At 38.4% G+C, this 13,698-nt stretch overlaps 1 protein-coding gene across 7 annotated transcripts in view; it reads right to left on the bottom strand.

Annotated features, from left to right (window-relative positions):
- pxk (PX domain containing serine/threonine kinase) overlaps positions 1-13,698 on the bottom strand; it is a 63,471-nt gene that overhangs the window by 34,199 nt on the left and 15,574 nt on the right. For 6 of the 7 annotated variants that reach the window (XR_011889376.1, XM_072280472.1, XM_072280471.1 and 3 more), the window contains exons 3-12: positions 12,474-12,521; positions 11,620-11,806; positions 10,740-10,817; positions 8,024-8,097; positions 7,197-7,271; positions 6,888-6,920; positions 5,677-5,781; positions 4,901-5,002; positions 4,614-4,775; positions 3,549-3,666 (exon numbers count right to left, since the gene is read on the bottom strand). Coding sequence is in view for 6 of the 7 variants with exons in the window: in XM_072280472.1 (XP_072136573.1) it covers positions 3,549-3,666; positions 4,614-4,775; positions 4,901-5,002; positions 5,677-5,781; positions 6,888-6,920; positions 7,197-7,271; positions 8,024-8,097; positions 10,740-10,817; positions 11,620-11,806; positions 12,474-12,521 (982 nt within the window). In the remaining variant the exon portion in view is untranslated. The remainder of the gene's footprint in view (positions 1-3,548; positions 3,667-4,613; positions 4,776-4,900; positions 5,003-5,676; positions 5,782-6,887; positions 6,921-7,196; positions 7,272-8,023; positions 8,098-10,739; positions 10,818-11,619; positions 11,807-12,473; positions 12,522-13,698) is intronic. The other variant, XM_072280468.1, reaches the window with a different exon arrangement.

Below are 13,698 nucleotides of genomic sequence, written 5' to 3'. Positions count from 1 at the left end.
AGAATGTGTGCATAAAAATAAGTAACAGATGGGGTACGAGGGGGAGGTGGGGCCTTAGCGGAAGTTAGAGAAGTCGATGTTCATGCCATCAGGTTGGAGGCTACCCAGACGGAATATAAGGTGTTGTTGCTCCAACCTGAGTGTGGCTTCATCTTTACAATAGAGGAGGCCGTGGATAGACATGTCAGAATGGGAATGGGATGTGGAATTAAAATGTGTGGCCACTGGGAGATCCTGCTTTCTCTGGCGGACAGAGCGTAGATGTTCAGCAAAGCGGTCTCCCAGTCTGCGTCGGGTCTCGCCAATATATAAAAGGTCATATCGGGAGCACCGGACGCAGCATATCACCCCAGTCGACTCACAGGTGAAGTGTTGCCTCACCTGGAAGGACTGCTTGGGGCCCTGAATGGTGGTAAGGGAGGAAGTGTAAGGGCATGTGTAGCACTTGTTCCGCTTACACGGATAAGTGCCAGGAGGGAGATCAGTGGGGAGCGATGGGGGGGACGAATGGACAAGGGAGTTGCGTAGGGAGCGATCCCTGCGGAATGCGGGGGGGGGGGGGGGGGAGGGAAAGATGTGCTTAGTGGTGGGATCCCGCTGAAGGTGGCGGAAGTTCCGGAGAATAATATGTTGGACCCGGAGGGTGGTGGGGTGGTAGGTGAGGAACAGGGGAACCCTATTCCTAGTGGGGTGGCGGGAGGATGGAGTGAGAGCAGATGTACGTGAAATGGGGGAGATGCGTTTGAGAGCAGAGTTGATAGTGGAGGAAGGGAAGCCCCTTTCTTTAGAAAAGGAAGACATCTCCCTCGTCCTAGAATGAAAAGCCTCATCCTGAGAGCAGATGCGGCGGAGACGGAGGAATTGCGAGAAGGGGATGGCGTTTTTGCAAGAAACAGGGTGAGAAGAGGAATAGTCCAGATAGCTGTGAGAGTCAGTAGGCTTACAGTAGACATTAGTGGATAAGCTGTCTCCAGAGACAGAGACAGAAAAATCTAGAAAGGGGAGGGAGGTGTCGGAAATGGACCAGGTAAACTTGAGGGCAGGGTGAAAGTTGGAGGCAAAGTTAATAAAGTCAACGAGTTCTGCATGCGTGCAGGAAGCAGTGCCAATGCAGCCGTCGATGTAGCGAAGGAAAAGTGGGGGACAGATACCAGAATAGGCATGGAACATAGATTGTTCCACAAACCCAACAAAAAGGCAGGCATAGCTAGGACCCATACTGGTGCCCATAGCTACACCTTTAGTTTGGAGGAAGTGGGAGGAGCCAAAGGAGAAATTATTAAGAGTAAGGACTAATTCCGCTAGACGGAGCAGAGTGGTGGTAGAGGGGAACTGATTAGGTCTGGAATCCAAAAAGAAGCATAGAGCTTTGAGACCTTCCTGATGGGGGATGGAAGTATATAAGGACTGGACATCCATGGTGAAAATAAAGCGGTGGGGGCCAGGGAACTTAAAATCATCAAAAAGTTTAAGAGCGTGAGAAGTGTCACGAACATAGGTCGGAAGGGATTGAACAAGGGGTGATAAAACCGTGTCGAGGTATGCAGAAACGAGTTCGGTGGGGCAGGAGCAAGCTGAGACAATAGGTCGGCCAGGACAGGCAGGTTTGTGGATCTTGGGTAGGAGGTAGAAACGGGAAGTGCGGGGTATGGGAACTATAAGGTTGGTAGCAGTGGATGGGAGATCCCCTGAGCGAATAAAGTCGGTGATGGTGTGGGAGACAATGGCCTGGTGCTCCTTAGTGGGGTCACGATCGAGGGGTAAATAAGAGGAGGTATCCGCGAGTTGTCGCTGTGCCTCGGCAAGGTAGAGATCAGTACGCCAGACTACAACAGCACCCCCCTTATTGGCGGGTTTAATAATAAGGTTAGGATTAGTGCGGAGGGAGTGGAGAGCAGAGCGTTCCGAAGGAGTGAGGTTGGATTGGGGACAAGGTGCGGTGAAGTCGAGACGGTTGATGTCCCGTCGGTAATTAGCGATAAAGAGATCCAGAGCAGGCAGAAGACCAGAGCGGGGTGTCCATGAAGAAGAGGAGGGTTGAAGACGGGAGAAGGGGTCATCGGTGGGGGGTGGAAGAGTCCTTGCTGAAGAAGTAGGCTCGGAGACGGAGACGGCAGAAGAAAAGTTCCGCATCATGGCGAACACGGAACTCGCTGAGGTGTGGGCGAAGGGGGACAAACGTGAGGCCCTTACTGAGAACAGAGCGTTCTGCCTCTGACAGTTGAAGGTCGGAGGGGATGGTAAAGACCCGGCACGGATGAGAGCCGGGATCAGAGGGGGGAGGGGGGGAGGCTGGGTGTGTCAGTGGAGAGGGGAGGGTTGGGGTGAGAGGAAGATGGAGCCTCTGAGGGCCCAGGAGTTGACGGTGGGATCTGAGGAATTGCAGTGAATGGGAGATCCCCTGAGCAGATAAAGTCGGTGATGGTGTGGGAGACAATGGCCTGGTGCTCCTTAGTGGGGTCACGATTGAGGGGTAAATAAGAGGTATCCGCGAGTTGTCGCTGTGCCTCGGCAAGGTAGAGGTCAGTACGCCAGACTACAACAGCACCCCGCTTATCGGCGGGTTTAATAATAAGATTATTTGCAGTGGATGGGAGATCCCCTGAGCGGACAAAGTCGGTGATTTTATTTTATTTTATTTAAGCACAACAGCTTTATTTTGATCCAAAAAAAATGGACAAGGGGTAACTAGTAGATAGCTGGATTTTTAAAAATGCATTTAGTAATGTTCAGTAAAGTTATTTGGGTTCACAGTAAATTTGGGTTCACAGAGTTAACATTGAACAGATTATTGTTAAAGGACAGAAACACTGGGAAAGTAAGTCACTTATTTTTATATCATTGACTAGTTGAGAAGAATGTGCAAATTCTTCAGGACTATTAGTGACAGAAAGCTTGGTGGAAAACTGAACTGTGCATAGGGACACGGAGAGTTAGTCAAAAGGAGTATACTCTAAGCAAATGTGAGCTATGAACTTCAATAGAAAACATAAATACCATTTCTTTTTTTAAAAAAAGTAGGAAAGAATTTGCAATGGCAATTCAGGAAATGTATTAATTGTGCAGGTAAAGCAACCAATTATAGCAAAGCAAGAGTATGTTAGCCATTGGCAGAATATAAAAGGAATTGCTGCAATTTTAAAGGACTTGATAGGGCCACATTCTCTGGTCTGTTGAATGCTATCCTTGTCAATGTTCCATACAATTCAATTAGCTTTATTTAATAAAAATGTTAGACCTTCATAACAGCAGATCTTACAGTGAATCCAATAAACTTAAATTTCAGCGCAGGGAATAAAGCCCCAGATATACACAGATATTATATATGCATTTTATATACACACACAGATAGATAGATAGATATATATACACACACATACACACACACTTTTCTTAAAAACAGATTTTGGTCTGCATTCTGACAACATGGTCAGGATGATGGATAATATTAAGTGATGGCAAGCAAATCAGGCTAATGTGCACAAACCAGGTTTGCAAGGCGCATTAGAAATAATTAATAAACAAGATACAATTTAAGAATTTCTAACCTATATCTGAGGAAGGAGCAGATGGGAAGCTGTCTACTGGAACAGAATCTGGTGGCTTTCCATAAGTCATTTCATATAATACGTGGCCAAAGGAATACACATCAATAGCTTCCGTTGTCTAAAAAGTAACACACATATATAAACACAAAAAACTGTACAAAATGTGACAATTAAAACATTCGGTGTTTGATTATTTGTTCATGTAGTGGAAGATACTATCCATGAGTAAAGGTTCAAAGTCAAAGTAAATTTATATTAAAGTATATGTATTTCACCATATATAACCCTGAGATTCATTTTCTTGCAGGTAAATCAAAGGAAGATAACTCAAACTCTTCTCTATTCACCCTTGTACACACCCTTTCCCAACCAATCCTGTAAAATCCCCTCAAATAACAGCTTCAAAAAATTAAGAGTTTCTCTATAGGAACTTCGATTTAAACATCTGTGCGAGTTAAAAAGAGAATATAGTTTTTAACGCAGAGACAAAATTTTAACTTGAGGAATAATTAAATTAAATTATTAATGAATTATTAATATAATTATCACTAATAGAATAATATTAATTATTCTATTTCTGTTCTAAACCACTGTAACTACACAATAGCCAGCAATACAGAGGATGAACTGGCAATTAACTGACCCAAGTGAATTGCATAGTTTCTAATTCAGTCCTGATCAAGGTTTCAACCTGAGATGTTGCAAATCTTTCCATCCCACAGATGCCAGTCAGCCTCCTGAGATCCTCCAGCACATTGTTTGTTTGTCGTTTCAGATCTCAGCACCTGCAGTCTTTTGTGTCTCTACAAGTTCTAATACCTGATTGCTAAGTAAAAGCATTTCTTTACTAAAAGAGGCAACGCCTCAGCTAACTAGATTTATAAAAGTGATTTGTTTTCATAGTCTAAACTACATTGAAAGCAGCAAATATTTAACCAGCTCATCTAAATCTAAGAGAAAGTAATTCAAATGGAAGGTTTGATTACAAGGATACCTCAAAATAAATATAACAGCATGAAATAACGAGAATAGTTTATTACACTGGTAAGGACAATGAATACTAACATTTATTTTCCTGGACTGGGTATAATAAGGTCTATAGTAACTGGGCAAGCCCAGCAATGAGTTTTCTATATCCAATAATTTACATGTATCACCATCAAGCATCACATTTGAGGCATGAAGATGTCCATATGGAATTCTTTTCTCATGAAGAAACTTCAAAACCTGAAATAAAAAACAAGTTGGGCACTAAGGTATATGCTTAAAAAATACACCAGAACTCAAGTAGAATTACTTTAATGATGACCAGATGGGGTAGATTGATAGAAAAATGAATAAACATCATTTACCTCCAGAATTTGTCTTCCAAATGTTTTTATCTGCTGAAGGTCAAATCCTTGACTTTTCTTTGGACTGCAGTATTTCTTCATAAAACAATCCTTTGGCTTAGCCTTTGTGTAAATTACATTTAACAAAATTATTATTAATGACTTTTTGGACTGATATAAAAAACAGACCTGTTACCAGTTTGCAAATGGTGACATTTCCAGCAAAGTGCAATTCAATATTTTTTTATATGTTATGTTATACAATTTTATATATGCTATATTTGTAACTAAATGTAAGCCAATTAAATTACTATAATACCAAAGTACAGTTTCAATAACTAAAAAGACTATTCTATTTAAAAACAAAAGACTCAAAACGAAAAATCTACAATTAAAGTCAAATTAATTATTTTTATTTTAAAATACTTAATTATAAAGTTTTTAAATACGGAATGTATTTAACTTTGAACAGTTACTTGCCTTATTACCAAACTTAGAGATAACCAACCTCTATAAAACAAATCAACCAATTAACTATCAATAAACCACTAAGTTCATGGCTTTTAGTTTTTTAATCTTACTAAGTCACTTTACAATTTGAACTGTATGGAATGATAGCATTACGTTGTACACAATGAAAATCAAGTAGACTGCAATATGGAAATATCACCCAGCAAGGTGCATAACCTATCTTTTGCTTTGGAAAAACTAATCATATATACATTTATTACAAATTAAATTTTCTGTATGGTCAGAAAATGAAAAGTCCTTTAGTCAGATGTTGTGTTACAACATACCTTGCAGATATAATCTCTCAGTGTTCCTTTTTCATTGTACATTCGGATAACAAGCCCTGAAGATTCGCTGGCTGTGGCAAATGTGACAGGATATATGTACGGGTGCTGGAGGTTGAAACAGAAAAACTCAGACTAGAATTCATATTATGTTGATTTAAAGGTCTATGGCAAGAAATATGCCAACTATCAACCTGTTGGTAACACTATGACCAAATCAAATATTGCACAATACAGAATAGAAGCCCCAACTCTCATCTTTAGTTTCTATGAATATAGTACCATAGCTATTACTTTGTTTGATGAGGTCAGGGCGATGATATCAAGGGACAGCCAACACTAGATCAGATTTTTCACAGCTCCAGACTAGCAGCAAACTGCAAAGTTTGCAGATAAGAACAACAGACAAGAATCAAACTTCAGTCTGGCATTAAAGATTACACAACTTATCAACAGTTGCTAGCCAGACTTCTAACCGACAAAAACCGAAGATGGAAAAAAACATTAGCTCAAAGTTAAGTACCTAATTTACGTTATTGAAATGAGAACCTGAAACAGTACAGCACAGTTCTGGCCCTTTAGCCCAGGATATTCTTAGCCTACTCCAAGATCAATATAACCCTTCCCTCCCAAGAAAATTCCATTTTTCCTTTCATCCATGTGCCTATCTGTTTTGTTACCACCCGCAACCAGTGCTTCCATGCTCTTATCACACCCTGTTTAAAAAAAAGCTACTTTTGACATCCACCTTATACATTCCTCCAATCACCTTAAATGAATGTCCTCTCATATTACCTGTTGCCACCTGAGAAAAGGATGCTGGTTGTCCACTCTATGCTTCTCATCATCCTCTTTTGCTCCAAAAAGGAGCAAGGTCCTAGCTCGCTCAACCTCCGCTCATCAGACATGTTCTCTAATCCAGGCAGCATCCTGGTAAATCTCTCCTGCACCCCCTTTAAAACTTCTACATCCTTCCTATAATGAGGCAACTAGAACTAACACAATAAATTGGAGGAAAGATTTGAAAAAACTGGGATTGTTTTATTTGAAAGATGGGATGTCAAGGGGCAGCGTAAACACAGATATATAAAATTGGGGAAATCAAGATAAAATAGGAATGAATCGTTTCCCTTAACGAGGATATCTAAAGCAATGGACATAAATTTGAAGTAACAAAGTAACTGGTAGAATTAGAAGAATGAAAAAGAAATCACCTCGAGAGCAGAAGGGGGTCCGGAAATGACTGCCTAAAGGGGAAAAAGGCAGAAGCCCTTATCACACTTTTTAAAAAAAAACTTCAACATGTAGTTGGAGAGCAATAACCTGTAGAACCCATGGCACTAATGCTGGAATGATGGATTAAGCTGGCTAGCTCTTTTTTGACCAATACAGACCAAATGGAATCCTGCTCTGTTGTAAGTTTTTTATGATTTGTTTCCAATATTTTCTGGTTAAGCGGTGGTCTGACATTAGCATATGTCTAAAGTGATAAAAACTTTATAGGACTTTTAATGATTACTTACAGACCAAGAAGGTAAAAGCTTCATTGCTGACTGAAGGTCTTTATCGGAGAGAAACATATCAGGACCAAGATCAGCCTGCAAAACAGATCATAGGTAAAATACAAGTGAAATTAAACTAAAGCTCACTTGTCCAAAATCACAATAAGGACCCTTAAAAACACCTGCAATCTGTCTCCAAAATTATTCCAATGTCATCTGAACTACAACCTGAAAGGTTGGATATGAATTGACAAAAGCAAGTGTACTTATGGAGAGCGAGTTCATCGAGTATGAGATAAGCTTTCATTCCATCATAAGGAAACATTAAATTATACGCCTGAGCACACTTTAACCATCAACTTCCATTAAAGATGTGCACAAAAATTGATAACTATTTTAAACAAGCAGAGATGGACTGTTTGTTAAGTTTCATTATTCTCAGTTACATCCCATTTTTTTAAAGTATGAAGGTTATAGACAAAACATAGTTCAATATCAAACTAATATTTATCAAAATAAAATGCATTACACAACAGCAATTGACTTACCACCCCAGTTAAGCTTTGCCAGAATAACTTGCACATCCTCAGTCCAGTAATACTTTATCTCAAATCAGAGACAAACTTTCACAGGATTTTTTGAATTATTGGCTAGATACTTAACAGAAATTAATATATCAGGAAAAAAGCGAGTACAAGCAAAATCTTTACTCTTGTACACTGAAGCTTTGCTAATGAAACTTATGATAGGATGCACATTGTATAGATGACTCTTTCCACAATATAATGGTAGGAAATTAATAAAACTACCGCAACTTAATTATCCCATTTTTTAAAATCAGAACTTACCCAGCTTAATACTTGTCGCTCTTTGGGATGATCCTTACTTTTTATTAAAAGGTGCCGTTTTCTTAATCTCCAACCTTAAAAAGAAATAATGCTTTATTTTTTCAAATCTAAAGTGATCTTACCTACAGTGAGTAGCATCTACAAACATCCAAAATGGAGTAATGCAATTGGATTTCATCTTGTCCAAACAGAATACTCAAAAAACTGCACCACAAAGTACCATACTGCAAATTTTTACCCAGAATTTCAGTACAGGTGACTGTGTTACAGGAAGGGCTACATTCCCAGAAGGCCAGCTGCATCATGATTTTCTGTAATGTAAAGCCACATCATCTGTACAAAGATTGTGTTGATTAATTTAATTTTCTTCACCACACAAATTTCAAGAGTGAATTTTATTCTGAACCTCAAAATTTTTGGGTACCGATTTGTGAATTCTATAATGGTGAAATTCTATAACACAAGGGTCACATGTAGCCTCTATAAATACATTTCCTCAGAAGCAAATTCTAGTCAATCAGATCACACACAAATCACCCAGGACACAACTAACATGAAACAACCTTAGGCCAAAAGTAAAACAATGGGCAGCAGTAATTCATTACATGCAAATTGAAAGACTATTGTCCCTTCCTAACATCCATCATATTGCTGTGATACACATAGGATGTACAATCTAATTGAACCAGGGGAATATTTATAACTTCACTTAAATTGTTCTATGATGCTTATAGAAATCAAACAAAAGAGACTTTTATGAAATTATGAAATACAGAAGTCCATCAACCTTTCAATAACAAATAACATTCCAAAAGAATCTCTCAACTGCAGGAAGAATTCAAAAGATTTTTCTTCTAATTCTTATTAATGGCATCCTTAGCTTGTCTCATAAGCTGAGGTCAAGTTGGACTGAGACCAGTAGTGGAAGCTTGTGTGAAGCTTACAGTATAAGCAGATGAAGCACTTAAGTTTTGCAATATTTAGACAATGGCAACTGGTTTTACAGATTAATTTTTTTCCCAAAATCGTAAATCCGAGTTGAATCTGAAAATGGCATACAGTTGATCTCAAGGGAACCATATAGCTATAGATGGATATGAATACACTCTCCTCAAGTCCAATGCACACAGAGGCACAATTATCTGTATAAAGTTGTAAATATTTGTTGAAATAAAAAATTTACAATTTGAAAAGGAGTCCATTAATAATAATATTCACATTAGAATTCACACATAATGGTTTGGAATCAAGGCAGGTTCTGTTTGACAAACTTAATGGAGTTCTTTGAGGACATAATGAGTGCAGTGGATAGAGGGAACAGGTGTATATCGTATACTTGGATTTCCAGAAAGCGTTTGTTAAGGTGCCGCACAAGAGACTTATAAATAAGATACGGATGCATGGAGTCGGAGGAAGTGTATTAGCATGGATGGTGGATTGGTTAACCGATAGAAGGCAGAGAGTTGGTATAAATGGGTGTTTCTCCAGTTGGCAGTCAGTGGTGAGTGGGGTGCCGCAGAGGTCGGTGCTGGGCCCGCAGCTGTTTACCATTTACACTGATGATTTGGAAGAGGGGACTGAGTGTAGCGTAGCAAAATTTGCTGATGACACCAAACTGAGTGAAAAAGCAAATTGTACAGAGGATGTGGAGAGTCTGCAGAGGGATATAGATAGGTTAAGTGAGTGGGCCAAGGTCTGGCAGATGGAATACAACGTTGGTAAATGCGAGATCATCCACTTTGGAAGGAATAATAGAAGAGCAGATTATTATTTTAATGGTGAAAGATTGCAGCATGCTGTTGTGCAGAGGGACTTGGGAGTGCTTGTTCATGAATCGCAAAAAGTTGGCTTGCAGGTACAACAGGTTATTAAGATGGCAAACTGAATGTTGGCCTTCATTGCTAGAGGGATTGAATTCAAGAGCAGGGAGGTTATGCTGCAACTATACAGGGTACTGGTGAGGCTGCACCTGGAGTACTGTGTGCAGTTCTGGTCTCCATACTTGAGGAAGGATACACTGGCTTTGGAGGCAGTACAAAGGAGGTTCACCAGGTTGATTCCAGGGATGAAGGGGTTAACCTATGAGGAGAGATTGAGTCGCCTGGGACTACACTCTCTGGAGTTCAGAAGAATGAGAGGGGATCTTACAGAAACATACAAAATTTTGAAAGGGATAGATAAGGCAGAAGTAGGAAAGTTGCTTCCATTGGTAGGTGAGACTAGAAATAGGGGACATTGCCTCAAGATTCAGGGGAGAAGATTTAGGATGGAGATGAGGAGAAACTGTTTTTCCCAGAGAGTGCTGAATCTGTGGAATTCTCTGCCCAGGGAAGCAGTTGAGGCTTCCCCACTAAATATATCTAAGAAACAGTTAGACAGGTTTTTATATAGTAAGGGAATTAAGGGTTATGGGGAAAAGGAAAGGTAGATGGAGCTGAGTTTACAGACAGATCAGCCATGATCTTATTGAATGGTGGGGCAGGCTCGATGGGCCGGATGGCCTACTCCTGCTCCTATTTCTTATGTTCTTATGGAATCTGCTGGGAAAAGCTACAAGCTCCACTTCAAACAACCAGCATTTCATGCTTTTATTTTTTAAATTTAATGCTGGCAAAGTTTGCCCATGTTAACTAAGAAATGGAAAAAAATATAGTCCGAACTCAGTCTTGATAAGTATAACTATTAGCAAACATGACCATGCTACTGACTCACTTACCTATCTCCTTTAATGGTTCAACCACTTCCCATTTGGGTTCAGAACGGAAGAACATTGATACCTGTTGCAAGGCGATTTCTATTTGAGAGTTAAAGGAGGAAAATAAGGATATATAGAAACTCAATTAGTGTCACTGAAAAAGAAATCATTACCAAACCTATAAAGTAGGGCAAACAACTTTAAAAAGAAAGTACATTAGTTATTCTGACAGACCAGGCAAGAATATTGGAAAAAAAATATCGTAATTAATAACAGTTATTACATGACTGTAGCGGGCTAGATCTTTAACACTGACAAGATGAAATACAAGAAAGGAGATAGAGAGACTTGTAATATAGTACCAAGACAATAACCTCTTCCTCAATGTCAGCAAAACAAGAAGCAGGGTATCAATGGTGCTGAGGTGGAGATGGTCGAGATGTACTTAATCATATATTACCCTGAGATTCATTTTCCTGCAGACATTCACGGTAAGTACACAGGAACAATAAAATTAACCCATCTCAGCTGCTGTTGACATAGTGACAAGGGACTATAAGCAGTCCCAGGTCCACAGCTTAGTGTATCAGCCAAATTTCTTGCTCTTAACTCCTAACTAGAAATCTGTTAGTGGAGAATACCAACACGTGATGATTACCTTAGGGACGAGTGGTACTTATTTTACAAAGATAAAAACCCTCTATATTCAACATGAAATTTAATGAACTACCACTTCTACAAACATAGACCAGCACAGGACAGGACTACAATGTTGTGCTGACCTATATAAACTTAAAGCACAATTAAACTCTTCCCTCCATTTTCTTATTACATCAATGTGCCTATTGGAAAGTCTCTTAAATGTCCCCATTAGATCCGCCTCCATTTCAGTAGTACTGACCAGTGTAATTGGAAGAGTAGTTGATAGGATCCAGGAATTTTTTAACCAGTTCACAATTGGACAACATATGCTGTGTAGTGATGAAATTCAGGTAATTCTGAAGTCCCCGTTGCCTTTCTGCTATGAACTCACGATCCATATTCCCAATTAGCTTTTTGGGAGGTAGAGGTAGAATCAAGCCTGAGATCTGTAATAAACAACAATTGTGCCCAACCATGAAGAGTATTCATTTGCTCATTCTAAATGCTTATTTAAATGTAAGTCATCCCAATTTACAATATACTATTTAAAAACACAAGTAATTATTTACTCAAGTCTTAAATATTTCTGTCCAAAATAAAACTCTAAAATGAATTACATGCTTGTATTTCGGCAACAAATAAACTGTTTTGTGACACCCAAAATGATGCATAATAATCTTTTCTTCATAAAATTGTAAATTAACAAAAATATCAGGCATCAGTAAAGCAGCATACATTTAAAATTAGTTTTTATTCTTTTTATGCAAATGAGTGATATCAAATTTATTTAAAAAACATGGCATATTAGTTTGGAGTATCAGAAGTTTGGACTTAAAAGAAATGGAATTCTTTCACTTTGAGAAAAATTGGCGGTTGAAAAACTCTTTAAGGCCTTGCCATAAGAAAAAATTAATTTCAGGCTTTATATTAATACTTATTCTTCATACTTTCACGATAAATAGTACAATATTTGACATTTGATAAGACACTTCTATCCAAAGAAAGTTCTTTCCATAATCTCACAATATTCACTGAGAGAATTTATTTTCTGATGAGGTCTTTCATTTGAAAAATTCATTAAAACACTATCTTCTACAATATTACAAAAGTTACCTGCAAACTGCTATTCAGGACATCAAAGTCACTGTATCTTCTGATAATCTGGAAGTAATCAAAATATAAAATAACTAATGTTGTTTTCAATATTCTCAACATTCTTCAACCACATTGCAGAGCAATAATTCCAGTCACATTTCAGCTAGAAAGTAAGGTTCAACATGCAGATAATTTTTCAAACTTCAGCAAAATTTACATTTTCCAGTGTATTTATGATATCCATAGAAGATAAATTATCATATATAACTTCATAGAATTGAGCAACATACATTTTGTCTGTTGTATTATCTCTCCATCCTACAGAAAACATGCCTCAATTTGACACTAACTACCGATCTCAATCAAATAAATGTTGTTAAATAAGCACAGGACAAGTAGCTTATAGGAGCACTGTTGGGACAGTGCTAAGGTATTTGTAATTCACACTAAAATTTAAGCGGCCTTGAAAAGAGCTATTCCATCCTGCAGCATCTCATTGTTGCATATCTTCAATTACAGCACATCCTAATTAAATTATTATTAACCATGGTTTGATATAGTTTGCTTACAAAATGTGTTCTAATTAATTGGTACTGTAATGACACATTATCCTGACATGCAGCAATACAACACACAACTAGTTTATCTCAAAGTGTACTACTAAATGAAATATACAAGCTTTTCCTCCACCAAACAATAGTGCTAAACATGTCCAACACTCCAATTTAACAGCCACTACTTAGAAGTATTATCTTGTTTGCTGAATAGAATACTTTGTCCAGCCAGACAATGTACCTAATCAGGCAGAAACAATATTGCAGAGTTATCATGCCACTACAATCAAACAACACTTATTTGCAGTAAACTTCCAATGCTGCCAACTCGAAGCTATGGAGATGCAGGAAAATGTAATGCATAGCACATGTTTAATGACTTAAATCCCAAATGCATAAAACAACACAGAAATAAAAGTTGCAAATGTTTACTGTAAGATAAAATACTACTCTACTTCATTACATGTTTTCAGCTTGTACTAATAAAACATGGAAAAGCAGTTGTTTTAATTCAATTTTCCAAAGCATTCTAAGAAAGGGGGAAGAAAGATTTATTTACTTATGGAGATACAGCATGGAATAGGCCCTTCGAGCCAGTCGGCCGATTTAATCCCAGCCTAATCATGGGACAATTTACAATGACCAATTAACATACCAGCCAGTTGGTCTTTAAACTGTGGGAGGAAACC

Source organism: Mobula birostris, chromosome 16 (genome assembly GCF_030028105.1).
Source record: "Mobula birostris isolate sMobBir1 chromosome 16, sMobBir1.hap1, whole genome shotgun sequence".
Classification (NCBI taxonomy): Eukaryota; Metazoa; Chordata; class Chondrichthyes; order Myliobatiformes; family Myliobatidae; genus Mobula; species Mobula birostris.
This window is presented reverse-complemented; position numbering and strand designations above follow the sequence as displayed.